At 46.2% G+C, this 23,752-nt stretch overlaps 1 protein-coding gene across 2 annotated transcripts; it reads right to left on the reverse strand.

Annotated features, from left to right (window-relative positions):
* Positions 1-157: 157 nt before the first annotated feature.
* LOC144738113 (uncharacterized) lies at positions 158-22,041 on the reverse strand. Of its 2 annotated transcripts, none has more exons than XM_078621031.1 (3): positions 21,673-22,041; positions 19,467-19,836; positions 158-514 (listed from the first exon to the last, which is right to left on the reverse strand). In XM_078621031.1, the coding sequence occupies exons 1-3, from the start codon at positions 22,019-22,021 to the stop codon at positions 508-510; spliced, it is 726 nt and encodes a 241-aa protein (XP_078477157.1). In that variant the 5' UTR covers positions 22,022-22,041; the 3' UTR covers positions 158-507. The 2 variants fall into 2 exon arrangements, with proteins under 2 accessions (XP_078477157.1, XP_078477156.1); XM_078621030.1 differs by lacking the exon at positions 158-514 and adding an exon at positions 19,099-19,364.
* Between the last annotated feature and the right edge of the window lie 1,711 nt (positions 22,042-23,752).

Raw genomic sequence — 23,752 nt, forward strand, 5'->3', positions numbered from 1 at the left:
TACCACGGGGAGAGAGAGAGAGACGCAGACTCCACATATACACCAGGCTACGTACACCAGGTAAAATATAAAATCGTTTATTGTTTTAATAAACATTATTTTTGCGGCCTACAGGTTTCCTCCAACGGGTCGTAATCGTGCACGCACTCACCTTTGGTGACCGTGAGCCTCATTTCGGAGACGCTGAACTCGAATCCGCCTCCCTGCCTCCACTCGTGTTGGCACGCATATTTGCCGGCATCTCTGAGGCTGACGTTGGCGAGGACCAGCGAGGCGTCGTCTGGACTCGACCACAACAGCCGGACATCCGCTGACCTGCCCACGAAGTTGGGTCCCAGGTGGCTCGGGTTGCTCCCATTGTGGAGTAGGATGAGCTCGCGATCTTGCATCGGCAGGACCCTGAACCACGCGACCACCTCAAGGGCGCAGAGCGGAGAGCGGGCGCGGCACAACAGAGTCGCCGTCTCGTGCCAAACGGAGTAGAGCGACGCATGCTGGGTCCGAACCTCACAGGCTACAACATAGAGAGCATGGGGGGGACCACAGGAGACAAACCAAGAACAACGATCCTCTACACCCCGTCACCCCCACAACAGTATAGACATATACTGTCACCTCGGGGTGATGAGAAGAAGCCGGGGTTATGTGATGTAAAAGGAGGCGAGTGGTTATGGGGGGAAAATCTCTCAAACCCTCCAATCTCCGGAAGCCAAGTCGGCGCCACCACGGAGTCTGGCCTTGACCAGGGACGGGGCACATGTTGGGCAGTCAGGGTGGGCCACTTGGTGTGGGGTGAGGATGGTAGTTGATGGGGCTGTCCGTGATTGGTGGCAAGCGAGGTCAACAAAAAGTCAGGGCTTATGTAACGATGTTACGAGGCTCTGATTGGAGGGCGCTGCACGAGCCAAGCTAATTGACAGAGGCGGGACCAGATTTTGAGTATTTTAGTGAGTGCTTCCCCGTGTACAGGAGAAAGATGATCAGCACAAACCATGACCAAGGGACTCCTGGAGAAGACCAGATACCGCGAAGCGGTTAACCAACCAGGAAAACTCAGCTGTCTGAGCCTGGGCATGTGGAACCCCTGGTGGAGGAAATTCCACCAAAAGGGTCTTTGGAACTTCCACTACAACCAGGACCATCTCCAGTCGTGTTGACTACGTCTTGTCACTGGGTACAGATGGGGTTGGTCGAGAGAGTGAGATTGACGCTGCGCAAATCAACTTCACTTAAATCCAAGTTCTCTGCGCAAGTCATGGCACTTTTTATCATCGCCATTATCCAAGTCCTGCGGCGATGGGTGAGCGACGAAGCAGCAGGCATGGATATGCTGGAAGCTGTAGTCGCAAACCTGCACACAGGTGGCTCAGGATATTGGTCGTTTCCTCAATGGACCGAAGCAGCAGTGAAGTCTGGCAGCACCCTGAGTGACTGAGCAGCCCTATTCAGGATCACACTGCTCACCAACCTAGTGAGGAAAGGGTTAGAAAAGGTACCCTAAACATTGTCTGCTTCAAAACATCCTGGCCAGCCTACCGCAGCTGGCGGGATCCCATACCTGCGGTCGAAAAACAAATAAAATGAAAAAGACCAAAGTGATACCACTCACTGTTGGCACCTGGAATGTTCGCACTTTGATGGACACATCTGGACCAAAAAGACCTGAGAGACGCACCGCCATTGTGGGCAGAGAGCTAGCCAGATACAATGTGGATGTTACTGCCCTTAGGTGAGACCCGACTGGCCAATACTGGACAGGTGACTGAAGTGGGTGCAGGTTACACATTCTTCTGAAGCAGACGAGGCCAGGAGGAGAGACGTGATGCTGGTGTTGGTTTTGCAGTAAAAACCACCTGGTCAACCAACTGGCAAGCCTACCCTAGGGTATAAACGACCGTTTAATGACCCTAAAGCTCCACCTAAATGGGTAAAAAGGAGGCCACCATTATCAATACCTATGCCCCTACCATGACTAACTCTGACGAGATCAAAACCAAGTTTTATAATGACCTGGAAGTGATTATTGCTGCCACAGCCAGCTCTGACAAACACCTGATACTTGGGGACTTCAATGACAGAGTTGGAAGTGACCATCAATCATGGCATGGAGTCATAGGTGCACATGGCATTGGAAAATATAACAGCAACGGCCTTCTGCTGCTGAAAACATGCTCTGAATTTGACCTGCTCATCACCAACACGATATTACAACTACCAAAGCGTAAAAAAACGTCATGGATGCATCCTTGTTCACACCACTGGCAGTTGACTGACTACGTCATCATGAGGAGGAGCGACCGGCACGATGTTAGGGTGACCAAGGCAATGTGTGGTGCTGAATGTTGGACTGACCATCGTCTCATCATCTCCAAACTTAATATCCGGATTAAGCCTTCAAGACTCCCAGAAGGAAAAAGACGTATCAAGCGTCTTAACATTACTCGCCTACAACAGGAACACACCAGACTGGCCTTTGTTGAGGCTCTAGACCATCACCTGGAGTCTCTAAGCTTCGAGCATACAGACGCTGAGGCAGACTGGACTACCCTCAAGACCGTGCTGCATTATATAGCCCTTGAATCACTTGGTGTTCCCATACGTACACATCAAGATTGGTTTGATGAGAATGATGCAGAAATCCAAGCACTCCTTGACGAAAAACATCGCCTGCATGAAGCATATCTGAATGACAGCAGCTCAAGCTTACAGAAAACTGCCTTCCTCAACATTCGTAGGGTTGTCCAGCGGAGTCTCAGAGTCATGCAAGACACCTGTGCGCAAAAGCTGAGGATATTCAGTCCTACGCTGACAGTAACAACACCAAGTGCCTCTATGATGCACTCAAGCAGGTCTATGGTGCGCAACACTCAAGAACTTCACCTCTCCTGAATGCAGATGGAACAACACTCCTCACAGAGAAGAACAAAATACTTGCAAGATGGGCTGAACACTTTAGTGCAGTCCTCAACCAGCCATCATGCATAAATAAGGAAGCAATTGCGAGACTGCCTCAAGTTGAAATAAACTAGTCCCTTGCTGTTCTACCATCCATTGAGGAAAGCAGCAAAGCCATAAGCCTCCTCTCATCAGGCAAAGCTCCAGGGTCCGATGCCATTCCAGCAGAAATCTACAAGGCTGGAGGGCCTCGCTTAGTCGAGAAACTGACCAACCTCTTCCAGTCTCTGTGGAAATTAGAAGCCGTTCCCCCAGGAGCCCAAGGATGCCTCTATAATCCATCTCTATAAGAGGAAAGACAATCGGCAGGCCTGCGACAACCATAGAGGCATCTCCATACTATCAATCCCTGGCAAAATATTGGCAAGAATCCTTCTGAACCGCCTAATTGTCCACCTAGACCAGGGTCTGCTACCTGAGAGTCTGTGGTATCAGAAAAGACCGCGGAACCACTGACATGGTATTTACTGCCCGGCAGTTACAGGAGAAATGCCAATAACAAAATGCTCATCTATATATAGCTTTCGTTGATCTAACAAAGGCATTCGACACAGTTTGCCTGGAGGGCCTATGGAAGATCATGGCCAAGTATGGGTGTTGTTGTATGTGTTGAATATTGAAATTTTGATCAAAATAATAAAAATTAATAATTTTCCAAAAAAATGTGCAAATCGCATACATTATGTTAATGTGTGTAATTATATGCATAAATTATGATAGTGTGTGTAATTATATGCATCAATTATGATAATCACGGAGATAATCGTAGTAATTTATGCGGATGCTTGCGATTATGTTAATGTGAGCAGTTATGATAATTAGGCTTAGTTTCGTTTATCCAGAGTTGTATCAATCAGGATAACACGATTATCATTGATTAACAATTACTGATTATCTTAGTGTGTTTATGTTATGTTAGGTCTCCAAATTCATATCTCATCACAGGCTACAGTTCTTAGGAATAAGACAGTTTTGCATGGACATGGAAGGAACACTCGATATGCTTCTGTGATAACAATTTTATTCTAAATAAACATGTGACCTTCTAGCATGCAGGTCAAACATGCGTCAATAATATTCATGAGCAAGATTATGCAATTAAAGAACATGGATGACTAAAAGCACTTATTCATTGGCGAGATTATGCAATTAACTAAGCGGAAGGCTAACACTCTTCTAACAATCGTAACTCTACCTTTCCACCAGGCATCTCATTAGTTCCCCCATGTATCGATCACAATCGGCGACTGGCCGAGTTTTAAAACAAGCATGACACAATATTCATATGGCGGCAATAAAACCACTTATTGTACCCCGAAAGCGAAGCATACTTCAATCGATTCGTTGGCAAGATTATATCTGTTAACGGAATGTTTGAGACAATGGTGGGTGAGGGCGTGTGTGTTGGTGGGAGAGCGAATCTGGCTCTGTTTTAATTAATTCTTCGGCGAGACTCTATGACAAAGAAACCGGTTTGACAAGATATTCTCTGTGTGCTTCCTTGAGTCTGTGTGTGTGTAAGTGATACGACCGATCAGGAGATTCCTCTGTCCGTGCGGGTTGCAGCCGAGACTTTCTCCGCTGCGAGGTGAGCGGCGGCACTCGTTCGGAAGGCTTTGACTCTCTTTCTCCACTGCTCGATTGATTTTGCACGACGCTCGCCGTCGTTTTGCGCGATGATTCCGTCTTCGCTGCTGGACGATTGTTGAGTCGGCACGATGCTCGCCGTCGCTCTGGACGTCTTGTCTGTTCACACTGGTCGTTGGTCGGTGTGCGTTTTAAACACACGGCGCATTCGATGGCACTGTCCTCCTCCTCACAGCCGTTCGATCAGGCTTTCTCCACTGCTTCGCGCTCTCTGCTTTGCTCGCTTGGCGATCTCCGCCCTTCCTGCGGGTTGTTCGTTGGTTGTCACTCTGACGATGAGCGATGCTTCATTTGTTGCAGGGTGGACGTTGGGTGTCTTTGTTGGCTCGAGAGTGATAGCTGGAATCTCCGTCAGCTTCACTCGCAGCTCGGCCACTCAGGGTAGCCTCGGCTCATTGATGCACGTCGCTACCCCGCGCACATCGTCCTTCTGGACGACGAAAAGCTTCTTCGTTGGCGGTGACGAGAGGAGATGGAGCCGAAGCCCCGTGGAGATCTGTGGTGGGGCCGAAGCCCTAAAGATCTCTGGTGGGGCCGAAGCCCTGAAGATCTTCGTTGAATGGATTTTTCCTCGGCTTATATCGGGAAAATCCACTCAGTTTTTCCGAGTTGTTCAAAGGCTGTGTCATATAACTTTTTCTCTTTGTTCGTGGGCGTTGTGTGCGTGTCCGTCCGTGTGTGTCGTATGTGTGTTTATGGGAGCTTTAAAGACCAGCTGTGTAATCGTTCTGGAAGGAGGGGTGGGGGCCTCGCGACGGCGCCACCTAAGTTATCCATTCACCAGACCGACGATTCGCGTTCGCACCGAGTTATAAATCATAATCCATGTCTTTGATTATGAATAATATTTGTCGCGAAAACCTACACGTTAAGCCAGCTTAATGATCCCCTCCCTCGCTCTGGGCGTTATATCTTCTGTCTCACACAGCTCAAGTTGTTCTTGGTTTGGAAGTTGAAATGCGACCCATTTGTCGCTCAGTTTCATTGTGACTTGATCTTCCCATGGGAAATGTTATCTGCTTGCGTGCGAGAATCCTGCTGTCCGTGCTGCGGGGAGACAAAGACGGCTGTGCTTTGTCGTCGGAACACCTTGCGCGTGTGTTAATTTATTAATTTCCTTTCTCGAGTCGTTGCCCGCGCGCTACGCTCTTTATGGGGCCATTTCCTGGCATTGTGCCTGCTCCGTGGTCGTTCCTCTCGGGAAGACAAAGACGGCTGTGAGCTGCTCGCTTTCCCTGGAGCGTTGCGTGTTGGTTAATTATGAGGGACTTCTCCGCCCTTAACTCTCCTAGGAGATCCACTTTAATTTCGTACTTATTATTTCTCGCTGTCCGTGCTGCGGGGAGACAAAGACGACTGTGAGCCGTGTTGGGAGCACCCTGCGCGTGTGTTTATTTATTTATCTTCGGAGGCATGTGTTCATTTCCTTTCTTAGCCATTGTTCCGGCCTTTATGGGGGGTCATTTCCTGACTTTTGGTGTGTGGGTGTGGAGATCCTCTCGGGAAGACAAAGACGGCTGTGAGCTGCTCGCTTCTCATGGAGTGTTGCGTTTGGTTAATTATGAAAGACTTCTCCGCCCTTAACTCTCCTAGGAGATCCACTTTAATTCCGTACTTATTATTTGTCTTCTTGTGATTATTTAATCTGATATCCCGGGCTAGGGAATTTGTTTTATGTTTTTAGGAGCGACCCTGATGCCATAATTATTCTTTGATGCTTCGGCCCGGCCGCGTAGAAATTATTTAAAGGTAAATAATGTCAGTATTTAATTAACAAATGATGGATCGCGACCCTGGTGCAGACTGTAGTCTGGTTTCCAATTGGAGTGAGGATAGATAATGTTTGCTTAATCTTCATGGCTAAGTTGGTAACTTTGTTTATCTAACATGGTTCAAAACCCGTCTGTGCTTCTTGTTGTCAATGTTGTTTTCTTTGTTAAGAATCTAATTATATATTTCGTGGCCTGGTTTTGTAAAGGCTTTTTAAAGAATGGATGTCATCCTAACCCCCGCTTGCAATTTCCCCCTCCCTTGTTCCTCTTGTGTGAAATTAGGGGAGTTTTTATGACCTTTTATTGCCCTCTTTCATGCTTTCTTGCCTTTGAGGCGAGGTGTGCGCGCATCTGTGGAAGTGGGGGAGCGGGTTTGTTCCCAAGTTGCCCCGTGTCTATTAAAAAAAATAATTATATATGTTGGCAGAATAATTCTTAATAAAAAAAATATTAAAAGGGGGTATAGATCCAACAGTGCCCAGACAAGTTCATTGGCATCGTGCGAAAACTCCATGATGGCATGATGGCCAGCGTCAGAGACCAGCAAGAACTCTCGGATCCGTTCCCAATCACAAATGGGGTGAAGCAAGGCTGCGTTCTAGCGCCAACGCTCTTCAGCATGGTATTTTCTGCCATGCTGCAAGACTCATTCCAGAACCACAACACTGGGATTAGCTTCATCTACCGTTTTGACGGTGGGCTATTCATTCTGCGGAGAATGCAAGCCAAAACTAGAGTGGATGAAGTCATTGTTCGAGAACTTTTGTTTGCTGATGACTGTGCTCTGGCTGCGGGCTCAAATAAAGATCTACAGGACAATATGGACCACTTCTCTTCAGCTTGTAACAACTTCGGCCCAACAATCAGCACAAAGAAGACCGAAGTCTTCTTGGTTCTTTCGGTAAAGTCACGTAGAATGGAAATAATAAAATAATAAAATAAAACATAATAAAATAATTCTCACGACGTTTCGGCCACAACGCAAGCAGCAGTCCTCAGGTGAAGAACAGGTCTGTCGAGACGACAGAGTCTGAATGACACACCCCAGGCTTGGAGCGTATATTTAAGCTGGGAGGGAGGAGGAAGAGCGCATTGACAAAATAATTTGCATATCAAGAAGAATTTTAGCATATTTATGGGAAATGCAGATATGCGATTAGTACTACTTGTGAAATGCGTAGGAGGTTTGGCGAGGGGTTTAAAGTTATGTTTTGCCCGAGCATTATGCAGGATTAGCAGCATCAAAGGGAGGAGATAGGGGGAAGCATTAATAAAGGAAAGGAATGTTAATAGTCTGTAGCTGCAGTAACTAAACCACCACGTAAACAACTAAAGTATAAACTACATAGTATCATCAGTATACTAAATATACTCTCCAATAAGCTGAGCTACTAACAGTAAGTAATACATTACAATTCTATGTCGCAAAAAATATAATATGCTTCCAGCTAAACTTTATTCTCTTATATCACACGGGTCTCCTCCGTACTATATACTGCCATAGACAAACCCAACATTAAATTATATACCGTATTACTATACACCACCTTATACATTGTAATATTACACTATGTATTATTCTACCCACCCTATTGTATATCACACTGGAATGGAACTTTCTACAAACAAACTGAGGGCATCCCAATGGGCTCACCCCCGATCTCCGATTGTAGCCAACGTTTTCATGGAGAAATTTGAGACTGACGCCATCTAGACTGCCACTCTACGCCCGACCTTATGGAGGAGGTACGTAGACAACACTTTTGTCATCTGGCCACGTGGCCGGCCTGCTCTAGACCAATTCCTCGACCACATCAATTCCATACACCCAGCCATCAGATTCACCATGGAAGTCGTAAAAGATGGCAAGCTACCCTTTTTGGATGTCCTAATTAAAAGGAGACCTGATGGTTCAATGAGCCATTCTGTCTACACGAAAGCCACCCATACGGATGCTTACCTAAAACCGGATTCCCACCACCATCCATCCCAGAAGAATCCCCTCATCAAGAATCTATACCATAGAGCCCAATGCATCTCCGATCAGGAACACATTGCCAGTGAACTCAAACACGTACGCCAAGCTCTTAAGGCTAATGGTTACTCCGACTACACAATCCGTAAAGCCATCACTCCAACCATCAAGAAGGATCCTGTTGAGGAGCCTTTCAAAACCATCACCTTACCCTACATTGCTGGGGTCACATAAAAGATCTCCAAAATCCTGATAAAACACAAGATCCAGGTCCGATTCAACACAGTACATAAAATCCGTGATCTGGTCCCGTCTGTAAAAGATGTGGTTCCAGACATACAGTACCCTGGCATCTACAAACTAAGTTGACTGTGGTAGCAGTTACATTGGAAAAACCAAACGACATGTCTCAGACCGTATCCGTGAACATAAAGCAGACTTGAAACACGGTAGGACAAACACCTCAGCCGTGGCAGATCACTGTTACAATTCAGTGGGCTCACATCATATTGACTTCTCCAAGACAGAGGTTCTCTGCAAGCCATCTGGCTACCATGAGAGATTCGTTCATGAGGCGATCCACATATACAAACACAGAGACAATTTCAACCGAGAAGATGGATTCTGGCTCAGCAATCATTCAAAGGACGTAATAAACCATTTCGGATCTTAACTGAGTGTGTTCACGTTTACGGTGACTTTCAGACCGCAGTCCACTCATTGGCATTGACTATATATCTTGTATTCTCCGCAGGGAATGGATTCTTTGCTCCGCTGCAAGTCTCCTAACACCACTCTCCCATTGACATATTTCGTTGCTTCCTTTTAGTATCTTTCACGCGACGGTCAATGGTATAGTGTATAGCAGATTGTATAATAATGAATAGTATAAAATTGTAATGTTTAATACAATGTACAAAGTAATATATAGTATCGTAATTGTATAGTGAATATACAGCAGTGTGATAAACAGTAGGGTGGGTAGAATAATACATAGTGTAATATTAGAATGTATAAGGTGGTGTATAGTAATACAGTATGTAATTTAATGTTGGGTTTGTCTATGGCAGTATATAGTACGGAGGAGACCTGTGTGATGTAAGAGAATAAAGTTTAGCTGGAAGCATATTATATTTTTTGCGACATAGAATTGTAATGTATTACTTATTGTTAGTAGCTTAGCTTATTGGAGAGTATATTTAGTATACTGATAATACTATGTAGTTTATACTTTAGTTGTTTACGTGGTGGTTTAGTTACTGCAGCTACAGCCTATTAACATCCCTTCCCTTTATTAATGCTTCCTCCAATCCCCTCCCTTTGATGCTGCTAATCCTGCATAATGCACGGGCAAAACATAACTTTAAACCCTCGCCAAACCTCCTACGCATTTCACAAGTAGTACTAATCGTATATCTGCATTTCCCATAAATATGCTAAAATTCCTCTTGATATGCAAATTTTTTTGTCAATGCGCTCTTCCTCCTCCCTCCCAGCTTAAATATACGCTCCAAGCCTGGGGTGTGTCATTCAGACTCTGTCGTCTCGACAGACCTGTTCTTCACCTGAGGATGGCTGCTTGCGTTGTGGCCGAAACGTCGTGAAAATTATTTTATTATATTTTATTTTTATTATTTTATTATTTCCATTCTACGTGACTTTACCGATAGAACCAAGAAGATGAATCCCTGCAGTCACGAAAGCTTTAAATCGAAGACTGAAGTCCTATACCAACCTGCTTCTGGGAAACCCTACCATGAGCCCACCATCTTTGTGAATGGGTAAAAGCTTTCAAGCCATTGACAAGTTTACTTACCTTGGTAGTACTCTGACTCGCGCTGTGCACATAGATGAAGTTAACATCAGGATTGTAAAGGCCAGTGCAGTCTTTGGACGTCTACGTGACTCGGTATTGGAAAGAACTGGTATCAAGCAGGAGACAACACTGAAGGTCTACCAGGCTGTCGTCTTACCAACTCTTCTGTATGGGTGCGAAGCCTGGACAGTCTACCAGCGCCATGCCAAGAAATTTAACCATCTCCACTTGAGCTGTCTGATGAAACTGCTGAGGATCAAGTGGCAAGACAGAATCCCTGACATGGAAGTCCTCAAAAGGAAAATATCCCTAGCGTCCACACCTTGCTTTCGAAGGAACAGCTTAGATGGACTGGCTACGTGACCAGAATGCCCTGGGCGATTCTCCTAAACAAGTCTTCTTTGGCGACTTGAAGAATGGCAAGCGAGCACAAGGTGGCCCCAAAAAGCGCTACAAGGACACTCTTAAAGTTTCCTTGAAGAGTATTCTTAGGTTTTTTCGGTAAAGTCACGTAGGTAAAACATCAAAATTAATAAAAAATAAAATAAAATAAAGATCACGACGTTTCGGAGGCAACACAAGTCTCCGTCATCAGGTGGGATCGTCACAGCCATATTAGCTGCATCAAGTGAGGCAATGATTCAAGATGTAATCCCTTAAAAGCGAGTTGAGGGGGGAGGAGAGGGGGGGGGGAGATCATCAGAATGTGGTAGCCAATGAATGGAACGTATCGGGAGGGAGGGGGGGGGCGGGGCCAAAAGGGTGGGCGTCGGCGTGGAAGCGATTGTGCGCAAGCGACAAACTGCTGCACACGTCAAACGTTTTGGGTAAAGAGGGGGGAGGGGGGAGGGGGAGGCCTGATACACATGATAGAAAAGAACGAAAATGCCCATGTTTATACCAATGCTGGCTGAACAATGAAGAGATTACTGTTAAAACTGGGGATGTTAACACTCGGTAAAGTAAAGTAAAATAGTGCCTGTCAGATAAGATTGTCCTAAAAAAAGGTGTAATTAAGTCTTTTTAGCGTGGTTAATAACATCTTTCCAATGATTACTAAGTTTGTACCCATCATCACAGTTGAAATTATGTCTGTGTCTGTATATTTGTATGGCTTCGTGTACAAATCTTTGATGGTAGCCAGGAGGTTTGCAGAGAACCTTGGTCTCGGAAAAGACAATTTCATGAGAGCCCACCGAGTTGTAGCAATGATCGGCAACGGCCGAAGAATCAGTTCTGCCGTGTTTCAGATCTGACTTGTGCTCGCGGACACGATCAGCAACATGACGTTTCGTTTCTCCAATGTAGCAATCACCACAAATGCAACTCAGTTTGTAGACTCCAGGATACTGTAAGTCAGGAACGACATCCTTCACAGATGGAATCAGATCACGGATTTTATGCACTGTACTGAATCGGACTTGGATCTTATGCTTGTTTAGAATTTTGGAGATCTTTTTGGTCACGCCTGCTATGTATGGTAACGTGATAGTTTTGGTCGGAGTTTCATGTGGCTGTTTCTGTGTGGTGGGAGAGACAGCTTGGCGGATAGTACGGTCAGAGTATCCGTTCATCCTGAGGGCCCGATGTACATGTCTTAATTCACCGGTCAGGTGGTGTTGGTCAGAAATGCCATGGGCTCTGTGGTATAGCGTTTTGATGAGAGAATTCTTTTGAGATGGGTGGTGGTGGGAATCCGGTTTCAAGTAGGAATCTGTGTGTGTGGCTTTCCTGTAGACAGAATGTCCCAAGGATCCGTCAGGCCTCCTCTCAAACAGAATATCCAAGAATGGTAGTTTACCATCTTTCTCCACTTCCATGGTGAATCTGATGGATGGGTGTCTAGAATTGATGTGGTCCAAGAAGTGGTTCAGTGCTAGGAGGCCATGTGGCCAGATGACGAAAGTGTCGTCCACATACCTCTTCCACAAGGAAGGACGCAGGGTGGATGTCTGGATGGCGTCTGATTCAAACTTTTCCATGAACACATTGGCTATCACTGGTGACAAGGGGGAGCCCATAGGGGTACCTTCATTCTGTTTGTAGAAGGTGTCATTCTAGGTAAAATAAGTGTTGGCGAGGCAATGCCTAACCAGCGCAGGTACATCCGAGTTCAATCCATGTTGGACCAAGTCTTCAATTATTGTTAGGGTGTCAGGCACTGGGACTTTGGTAAACAGAGATACCACATCAAAACTGACGAGGATATCGTCAGGAGAGAGTACCATGTCCTTGACCATAGAGACCAATTGGGTTGAGTTAAGTACTGCTGAAGAGGTTTTGCCAGTGAAGGGAAGCAGAGTATCTGATAGAAACCTAAGAGTATCCACTCACTCTCGTCGACGATAAACTCTCCTACGTACAAACTAGCCCGTTTTCTATCAGATACTCTGCTCCCCTTCACAGGCAAGACCTCTTCGGCAGTACTCAACTCAACCCAATTAGTCTCTATGGTTAAGGGCATGGTACTATCTCCTGATGACATTCTCGTCAGCTTTGATGTAGTATCTTTGTTTACCAAAGTCCCAGTACCGGACACCCTAACAATAATTGAGGACTTAGTCCAACATGGATTGAATTCTGATGTACCTGCGCTGGTTAGGCATTGCCTCACCAACACCTATTTTACCTGGAATGGCACCTTCTACAAACAGAATGAGGGTACCCCTATGGGCTCCACCTTGTCACCAGTTATAGCCAACATGTTCATGGAAAAGTTTGAATCAGACGCATCTCCAGACATCCACCCTGCGTCCATCCTTGTGGAAGAGGTATGTGGACGACACTTTCGTCATCTGGCCACATGGCCTCCCAGCACTGAACCACTTCTTGGACCACATCAATTCTAGACACCCATCCATCAGATTCACCATGGAAGTGGAGAAAGACGGTAAACTACCATTCTTGGATATTCTGTTTGAGAGGAGGCCTGACGGATCCTTGGGACATTCTGTCTACAGGAAAGCCACACACACAGATTCCTACTTGAAACCGGATTCCCACCACCACCCATCTCAAAAGAATTCTCTCATCAAAACGCTATACCACAGAACCCATGGCATTTCTGACCAACACCACCTGACCGGTGAATTAAGACATGTACATCGGGCGCTCAGGATGAACGGATACTCTGACTGTACTATCCGCCAAGCTGTCTCTCCCACCACACAGAAACAGCCACATGAAACTCCGACCAAAACTATCACGTTACCATATATAGCAGGCGTGACCAAAAAGATCTCCAAAATTCTAAACAAACATAAGATCCAAGTCCGATTCAGTACAGTGCATAAAATCCGTGATCTGATTCCATCTGTGAAGGATGTCGTTCCTGACTTACAGTATCCTGGAGTCTACAAACTGAGTTGCATTTGTGGTGATTGCTACATTGGAGAAACGAAACGTCATGTTGCTGATCGTGTCCGCGAGCACAAGTCAGATCTGAAACACGGCAGAATTGATTCTTCGGCCGTTGCCGATCATTGCTACAACTCGGTGGGCTCTCATGAAATTGTCTTTTCCGAGACCAAGGTTCTCTGCAAACCTCCTGGCTACCATCAAAGATTTGTACACGAAGCCATACAAATATACAAACACAGACATAATTTCAACCGTGATGATGGGTACAAACTTAGTAATCATTTTCTTGGTTCTTTCGGTAAAGTCACGTAGAAGGGAAGTAATAAAATAATAAAAATAAAACATAATAAAACAATTCTCACGACGTTTCGGAGGCAACACAAGTCTCCGTCATCAGGTGGGACCGTCACAGCCGAATTAGCTGCATCAAGTGAAGCAATGATTCAAGATGTAATCCCTTATAAGCAAGTTGAAGGGAGGTGGAGAGGGGGGGGGGTTGGAGAGCTTATCCGACTGTGGTAGCCAATGAATGGAAACGTATCGGGAGGGAGGAGGAGCGGTGATCAAAGACTGCACGTAGTGCTCAACACAATGAATGGAGACGTGTCGGGACGGAGGGTGAGCGGTGATCAAAGACATCACGTAGTGCTCAACACAATGAATGGAAACGTGTCGGGACGGAGGGTGAGCGGTGATCAAAGACTGCACGTAGTGCTCAACACAATGAATGGAGACGTGTCGGGACGGAGGGTGAGCGGTGATCAAAGAACAATGAAGAGATTACTGTTAAACCCTGGGGATGTTAACACTCGGTGAAGTAAATTAAGTAAATAGCGTTAATAAAGGAAAGGAATGTTAATGATATGTAGCTGCATTTACCAAACAACCACGTAGAAACCAAAGTAAAAACTACATAAAAAACTAAAATATAAACTGATACTTACTATACTCTACAATAAGCTGAGTTACTAACAACAAATAATAAATTACAATTCTACGTCGTAAGAAGTATATAATATACTTCCATCTAAACTTTATTCTCTTAGTATATACAGTACTATATACTGCCATAGATAAACCCAACGTTAAATTATATACTGTATTGCTGTTAACCACCCTATACTTTATACATTTTAATATAACACTATGTATTATTCAACTCACCCTAATGTGTATCGAAATGGTTAATTACGTCCTTCCAATGATTGCTAAGCCTGAATCCATCTTCTCGGTTAAAATTGTCTCTGTGTTTGTATATGTGGATCGCCTCATGAACGAATCTCTCATGATAGCCAGATGGCTTGCAGAGAACCTCCGTCTTGGAGAAGTCAATGTCATGTGAGCCCACTGAGTTGTAACAGTGGTCTGCCACGGCTGAGGTGTTTGTCCTACCGTGTTTTAGATCAGCTTTATGTTCACGAATGCGGTCTGAGACGTGTCGTTTGGTTTCCCCAATGTAACTGCTACCACAGAGGCAACTTAGTTTGTAGACGCCAGGGTACTGTATGTCTGGAATCACATCTTTTACAGACGGTACCAGATCACGGATTTTATGTACTGTGTTGAATCGGACCTGGATCTTGTGTTTAATCAGGATTTTGGAGATCTTTTTTGTGACCCCAGCAATGTAGGGTAAGGTGATGGTCTTGAAAGGCTCCTCAACAGGATCTTTCTTGATGGTTGGAGTGATGGCTTTGCGGATTGTGTAGTCGGAGTAACCATTAGCCTTAAGAGCTTGGCGTACGTGTTTGAGTTCACTGGAAATGTGTTCATGGTCGGAGATGCATTGGGCTCTATGATATAGAGTCTTGATGAGAAAATTCTTCTGGGATGGATGGTGGTGGGAATCCGGTTTTAGATAAGCATCCGTGTGGGTGGCTTTCCTGTAGACAGAGTGGCTCATTGAACCATCAGGTCTCCTTTTGATTAGGACATCCAAAAAGGGTAGCTTGCCATCATTTTCGACTTCCATGGTGAATCTGATGGCTGGGTGTATGGAATTGATGTGGTCGAGAAATTGGTCTAGAGCAGGCTGGCCATGTGGCCAGATGACAAAAGTGTCGTCTACGTACCTCTTCCATAAGGTCGGGCGTAGAGTGGTAGGACAAACACCTCAGCCGTGGCAGACCACTGTTACAACTCAGTGGGCTCACATGACATTGACTTCTCCAAGACGGAGGTTCTCTGCAAGCCATCTGGCTATCATGAGAGATTCGTTCATGAGGCGATCCACATATACAAACACAGAGACAATTTTAACCGAGAAGATGGATTCAGGCTTAGCAATCATTGGAAGGACGTAATAAACCATTTCGATACACATTAGGGTGAGTTGAATAATACATAGTGTTATATTAAAATGTATAAAGTATAGGGTGGTTTACAGCAATACAGTATATAATTTAATGTTGGGTTTATCTATGGCAGTATATAGTACTGTATATGCTAAGAGAATAAAGTTTAGATGGAAGTATATTATATACTTCTTACGACGTAGAATTGTAATTTATTATTTGTTGTTAGTAACTCAGCTTATTGTAGAGTATAGTAAGTATCAGTTTATATTTTAGTTTTTTATGTAGTTTTTACTTTGGTTTCTACGTGGTTGTTTGGTAAATGCAGCTACATACCATTAACATTCCTTTCCTTTATTAACGCTATTTACTTAATTTACTTCACCGAGTGTTAACATCCCCAGGGTTTAACAGTAATCTCTTCATTGTTCTTTGATCACCGCTCACCCTCCGTCCCGACACGTCTCCATTCATTGTGTTGAGCACTACGTGCAGTCTTTGATCACCGCTCACCCTCCGTCCCGACACGTTTCCATTCATTATGTTGAGCACTACGTGATGTCTTTGATCACCGCTCACCCTCCGTCCCGACACGTCTCCATTCATTGTGTTGAGCACTACGTGCAGTCTTTGATCACCGCTCCTCCTCCCTCCCGATACGTTTCCATTCATTGGCTACCACAGTCGGATAAGCTCTCCAAACCCCCCCCCCTCTCCACCTCCCTTCAACTTGCTTATAAGGGATTACATCTTGAATCATTGCTTCACTTGATGCAGCTAATTCGGCTGTGACGGTCCCATCTGATGACGGAGACTTGTGTTGCCTCCGAAACGTCGTGAGAATTGTTTTATTATGTTTTATTTTTATTATTTTATTACTTCCCTTCTACGTGACTTTACCGAAAGAACCAAGAAGATGAATCCCTGCAGTCACGAAAGCTTTAAATCGAAATTTAGTAATAATTGGAAAGATGTTATTAACCACGCTAAAAAGACTTAATTACACCTTTTTTTAGGACAATCTTATCTGACAGGCACTATTTTACTTTACTTTACCGAGTGTTAACATACCCAGTTTTAACAGTAATCTCTTCATTGTTCAGCCAGCATTGGTATAAACATGGGCATTTTTGTTCTTTTCTATCATGTGTATCAGGCCTCCCCCTCCCCCCTCCCCCTCTTTACCCAAAACGTTTGACGTGTGCAGCAGTTTGTCGCTTGCGCACAATCGCTTCCACGCCGACGCCCACCCTTTTGGCCCCACCCCCCCTCCCTCCCGATACGTTCCATTCATTGGCTACCACATTCTGATGATCTCCCCCCCCCTCTCCTCCCCCCTCAACTCGCTTTTAAGGGATTACATCTTGAATCATTGCCTCACTTGATGCAGCTAATCTGGCTGTGACGGTCCCACCTGATGACGGAGACTTGTGTTGCCTCCAAAACGTCGTGATCTTTATTTTATTTTATTTTTTATTAATTTTGATGTTTTACCTACGTGACTTTACCGAAAAAACCTAAGAATATGAATCGTTGCAGTCACGAAAGCTTCAAATCTAGAATTTCCTTGAAGAGCTTTGGATTCGACCTGAAAAGCTGGGAACCCCTAGCTCAGGACCGACCTGCCTGGAGAAGAAAAATACAGGATGGTGCAGTCCTCTGTGAGAGCAGGAGAAGCTCCTATGCTATCAAGAAGAGGCAGCAGCGCAAATCTACCAAGGAAGGACTTGTGGCTGCACCTCGGAGCTTTACATCCTCTCTGACCTGTCCAGAGAATTCAGGGCTCGGATTGGCCTGTTCAGCCATCTGTGCACTCATCAAAACCCAACAAAATGACAAACGTGCCATGGTCATCATCAACTATGATGGACGAACAAACGAGAGAGAGACTGCAGGGCGGGCGGCTCAGTGACCGAGACTGCCGCTACGTGGTGTCGCTCGGAGTGCGTTCGTGAGCGCAAACCAAGACTGAGCTTATTTCTGCATTGAATGCTGCTAGGTTCCCTGTGCTACCGTTTGGTTTGGGAGGATTTGAGGTTGCACGTGACCTGGAGAGTGTATTTGAATACCCTGGGCTTCTGCTGTGTCGCCTTGTCACCCAAGAGTGGAGCATTCGTGATAATTGGTATAAACGGTCGGCGCGGTGTTCTGTATCTGGGGTCGCTGTGTTGAACTATGCGGTCACGTAAATGTGGGCTATTACTGTCGCCCGAGAGTTTTGAGGAGCTGGTTGTACTTGGTTGTCAAGAAATTGTTATCTGCCACAGTTGGTTCGCGTTCTTGTGCATATTGTGTCAATAGTGCGGAACGAATCAAGGCACAGTTAAATATATTCCAAGTCTTGTTAATATTCCCTGTATTCTGGATCGAGTTATTGTCCATCTTTCTTTCGCCGTTAAAGCACGTTCAAAAGTATGCATTGGCATCATATATAAATAGAGGGAAATGCAGGGGAGAGAAAATTAATCCAAATTCCTCTCCTGTATTAAAATAAGCAACCCTGACACTTCCCGAATAGCCTTAACAGCAGACTGTCTGGGCAAGTCCTGTTAGTAGTGAGTAGCAGTAGCATCGCCTATGAAGGCCAGCACTGTGGCACACATGAGTGGGTGGCCAGCAACACGCACAGACACACACAAACAAATATCTCCCGTGTAGCCTGAACAGACTGTCGGGGCAAGTCAAGTGCGTGACGGACTACTCGCTATAAAGTGAGTCTAGCGTGTGATGGACTACTCACTACAACGCGAGTCTAGCGTGTGACGGACTACTTACTACATCAATCTAGCGTGTGACGGACTACTCACTACAACGTGAGTCTAGCGTGTGACGGACTACTTGCTACAACGTTAGTCTAGCATGTGTAGTGAAATAGCACCGAATGCTGTCCAGCAGCGGCATCTACAGTGGACAAACAGTACACACGCCGGTGAGCATATACATGGGTGTGTCGGCAGGGCAGAAGAACTGGGGCAAGGGTTATGGAAGATCCCATCTGAAAGCCCCTGGAACCTGCTAGTGGTTTTGAGAAGGGAGGCGCGGCCAGGGCGGAGCCAGGCCACGCCAGGTAGCATAAAAGCAGCTGAAAGCGGGAGCTCAGGGCTGCCGGTTCTGGGAGTGGACTCGTCTCGTCGTCGCTAGATATTGCGCAGCTGGATAGTTGTTGGTTGTCTCGGTCAGTGCCGTTAGTGTTACATGGTCAGGGTTGTGTTTAGGCTAGGCTAGACGACTAGGGAGAGTACGAGGGCGAACATGAAGTGTGAAGGTGTTTATTAAAAAGGTGCCTCCTGGAAACCCTTGTCTCCGAATCGCTGACACTACACATGTGACGGACTACCCACTCTCACGTGAATAGAGTGTGTGATTTACCACTAACTATAACGTGATTCTAGCATGTGATGGACTACTCGCTATAATATGAGTCTAACGTGTAATGGATTACTCAGTTTAACACCACTTTTATAATCACAGTTTGCGTGTCTCTCTCTCAGCGGTCACGTGGATTTGAGCAGCTATCATTTGTGATGGGCCAGGTCTCCTTACACCTGGTAAAACAAAAATAAAAAATATTCAAATAAAATTTGTAGTTCTTTCTCACCGCTGTACTAGTAGCGCACACACACCACGACTGGGCTCTATAGACTCACCATAATGAACGGACAGCAGCTGTCTGCTCAGACTGCACCTCCCCCTCGTCCGAGCCCCACGTCGCCGTGACCAGGTAGAATCCGGAGTCATATCTCGTGAGGGACTTCACGGAGAGCCAGGACTTGGAGGAGTTTCCGCCGTAGAGCCAGGCCCTGCCTCGGTAGCGTGGGTGCACATGGGCCGAGCCGTTGAACGCCGCGACCTGGAGTGGAGCTTCGGGGCTGGTTGTGTTTTTGTCACTGTACCACGCCTTGACCCACACCACGCTCGCGAGCCTGCACCTTGGAGCCGCGGTTATTTGAGCTGAAAACAGAACCGATCCTCCCACTTCTGTCTGAATGGGCTTTCTGGGCATGGAGATTCTGCAATCTGTAACAATAAAAAAGACAAAGATACTCCCCACCGTGTAGCCTTTAACAGATTGTTGGGGCAAGTGCTGTTGGTAGCGAGTAGCAGCAATGCCTATGAAGGCTGGCATTGTGGTACATGATCGGGTGGGTGGCCAGCACCACGCCCGGCCGCCTTTGTCCTTTACAGATGTGATGTTTACTACACACCGCAACAGGTACTCATTTGAGGCTGAGGTATAGGGTAGTGTATAGTAATGCAGTATATCATTTTATGTTGGGTTTGTCTATGGCAGTATATAGTACGGGGTAGTCCCGTGTGATGTAAGAGAAAAAAGTTTAGCTGGAGGCATATTATATTTTTTGCGACATAGAATTGTAATGTATGACTTACTGTTAGCAGCTCAGCTTATTGGAGAGTATATTTAGTAGATTGATGATATTGATGTAGTTTATATTTTAGTTTTTTTTACGTGGTGGTTTAGCTGCTGCAGCTCCTTACTATTAAAATTCATTCCCTTTATTACTGCTAACCCTAATCCCTCCCTTTTATGCTGCTAATCCTACATAATGCACGGGCATAATATGACTTTGAAACCCCCCTCATCTCCTACGCATTCCACAAGTAGTGACGAATCCCATATCTGCATTTCCCATAAATATGCTAAATTCCTTTTGATATGCAAATTTATTTGTCAAGGCGCCCTTTTCCCTCCAACCCAGCTTAAATATACGCTGCCAAGATTGGTGGTGCTCATTCAGACGCTGTCTTTCCGACAGACCTGTTCTTCACCTGAGGATGGCTGCTTGCATTGTGGCCGAAACGTCGTGAGAATTGTATTTTATTATGTTTTATTTGTATTATTTTATTATTTCCCTTCTACGTGACTTTACCGAAAGAACCAAGAAGACTGTACTCGGTTTACATCCAAGTAATTATATATATGTATCTCACTCCTCAATGATGTTTGCCTTGACCAGGACTCAAACTCGGGTTTTTGCCGGGTGAGACTCCGAAAGGAGAAAATCTCCTAAGCAAACGGGCCACCCAAATGAGCACGAGACGGAGTCGAGTCCCACGGGGCCTTGGCTTTTCTAGAGATGTATCCTCGACCCTCACATCCCAGTCACGAACGCAGTATTTCACTTACAGTGAGTGAGTGGGTGAGTGATTGGGTGGGTGGGTCAGTCGGTCATTGGGAGAGTGGGTGAGGGATTGGGTAAGTGTGTGGGTGAGTAGGTGGGTGAGTGGGTGGGTGATTAGGTTAGTGGGTAAGTGAATGGGTGAGTGGGTGGGTGTGTGAGTGAGTGATTGGGTGAGTGGGTGGGTGGGTATGTGAGTAAGTGGTTGTGTGAGTGAGTGGGTGGGTATGTGCGTGGGTGGTCAAGTGAGATGGAGTCGAGTCCACGGGGCCTAGGGTTTTCTAGAGATGTATTCTCGACCCTCGTGTCCCAGTCACTGACGCTCTTTTCCCACTTAGAATTTCACACGCATCTGGGCTCGACCAACCTGGATGTCAAATGTCGTCATTGGCTCTGCATCTACATCAGCAGCCATACGACGTTTTCTTGTCCTTCCCCCACACCTTCGATTAGCATGGTTGGCTACATACAGTGCCAGAGAAATTCAACATGCATACACTACACTATGCACTACAATACACACTACACTGTACACTACATACTACACTATAAACTACACACTACACTACATTAATATACACTACACTACCATACGCTACACTATACACTACACCACAATGTTGTGTGCAGGGGGTGCAAAAGATGTTTATCCCACGTACTGTGTACACACATTGCACTTTGTTCATCCCTCGCCACCAAGTTCCCGCGTCCTTACCACTGCGGACAGAGAGGGGCTGTGTGCTCTCGGACTGTCGAATCCCACTGGGCGAGCTCCACGCGGCCGTGACCGTGTAGTATCCCGAGTCGTATATCGTGAGATTTTTGATGAGGAGCGAGGCGTTGGAGGTGCCTTCGCCGTAGGTCCGGGCTTTTCCCCGGTACTTCGACTCCACGATGGCCGAGCCGTTGAACGACGCGACCCGCACCCCGTGCCAGCCGTGCGCGCCTCTGTCCGCCTTCGGGCTGACGGTCCACGCGATGCTCTTGAGTGCGAGTTGGCATCTTGGAGGCGTCGTTGTCGCGGCCGAGAACAGGACCGAGCCTTGCGGCGTTTTCTGAATCATTTCACCGGGAAAGGAGACACTGCAATATGCAACAACAACCAGTATGAATAAACTTAAACAAAAGACAAGGATCACCCCCGTTATATAACAGACTCATGGGGCAAGTGCTGTTAGCGAGTAGCAGCAGCGCCTGTGAATATCGGAATGGCACACAAGGAGGTGGGTGGACAGTACCATGTCCGTCCGCCTTTTTCTCCCCCAGTGGCGATGTTTACTTCACACTGCGCCAGATAACCCTTTCGTGGCTGAGTCGACCTATGGGAAGGCCCTAGTACGAGTAAACATAATAGTCACTGGCGGTGTTGTCTGTGAGCGGGAATCGAACCCAGGTCCGTCGGGTTCGTAGCGCAGCGCATTAACTGCTAAACTACCGATACACACACACACACATATAAATACACTGCCCATTTAGCTTCTGAGAGTGTTGGCGCAAGGACTGATAGCGATCACCTATTAAGGCGATTGGGGGTGGTGTTGCCAGAAGCAGTTTCCCCTTTCTCCCTATAGTGCTGATATTTGTCCTCATTTAAGGCTGAGTTGACCTAGGGGAGGCCCAGATCAGGTTGACATCTCATAAAGATGTTAGGCCTTGTGGAGAATCGAACTATAGGTTGCTGGGTTTTCTAAAAAGATAGACAAATGCTGTCGCCCTGGGGTGATGCGGGGTGGCCGGGGTAACGCGATGTAAGAGGATGGGTGCGCGGTTATGGGAGTAAAATCCCCCAACCGCTTTCCCCCCACCCTCAGGAAGCCACCGTGGCATTACAGTCGGGGATCGAATCCAAGACCTCCTGGAGGTGAGATGTTACATACCTAGCCTGGTTTGCAGGAGGTCGTGGGTTCTATAACGACACTGACAACTTCTGTATATTTGGAGACTGCATGTCTCTTTCCACGCGGTCGCGTGGATTTTTCTCCGGGTCCTCCGGTTTTTTCCTCCACATACAAAATCAATGTCACGTGTTTAAATCATTTGGCTGCTGCTATAAATGTCCACGTGATGATGACTATGATGATATCAGCCACTTAAGTGAGCTAACATTTTTGAGGGCCACGTCGCTTCTGAAAAAGAGCTGCGTAGCTCAGTAGTGGGCTGTACCTGGTAAAATAAAATAGTTTATAGTTTTGTAAAGCTTTCACTACCAATATTATCCATCATAGAGGGTTAGATGGCGTAAATTTATATGTGTAGAGGAGTAGTGGGACGACGTCATGTCATCTATCGAGTAGTGGGATGACGTGATGTGATGACATTATGCCATCGAGGCGGTGGGGTACTGAAGGGGGCCCCCGGGATGAGGCCGGGGTCGCAGTGGGGAGAGTGAGGTGGCCGCCATAGGCGAGTGAAAGAGAGGAGAACAGGAGCCTGCATGGAAGATATCCCAGCCGCCGCTGAAGAAGGGCTGGAGATGTAGAGAGAGCCCCCGCCCGGGGCAGATGAGGAGATAGACATAGGGGACGCCGTACTGGGACGTAGATAGCTGAGGGAAGTTCGCATAAAGGACAAAGTTCCGACATGTGCCATGACGGGTGTGAACGTCGAGTGTAGAGATTGTAAACAGTGTATAAGAGTGTGTAAAAGTGTGAATAAACGGCAAGCGCCCTATGTAAGAATCCTCATCTCCATCTGGCTCTACAAGTCTCCTGGGTGTCAAGAGTTATTACACTACATTTGGTGTCGGAAGTGGCCATCGAACTTTCGTTGCTCAAATTCAAAGAAGCTGGAACCCT

Source organism: Lampetra planeri, chromosome 77 (assembly GCF_965212315.1).
Source record: "Lampetra planeri chromosome 77, kcLamPlan1.2.h2, whole genome shotgun sequence".
NCBI lineage: Eukaryota > Metazoa > Chordata > Hyperoartia > Petromyzontiformes > Petromyzontidae > Lampetra > Lampetra planeri.

Coding starts and splice junctions, on each gene's coding strand:
- LOC144738113 (XM_078621030.1), bottom strand. CDS start 22,021: ATGATTCAGAAAACGCCGCAAGGCTCGGTCCTGTTCTCGGCCGCGACA. Junction 19,837..21,672: donor GCCCCTCTCTGTCCGCAGTG/GTAAGGACGCGG, acceptor TTATTGTTACAG/ATTGCAGAATCTCCATGCCC. Junction 19,365..19,466: donor GCTGCTGTCCGTTCATTATG/GTGAGTCTATAG, acceptor TTGTTTTACCAG/GTGTAAGGAGACCTGGCCCA.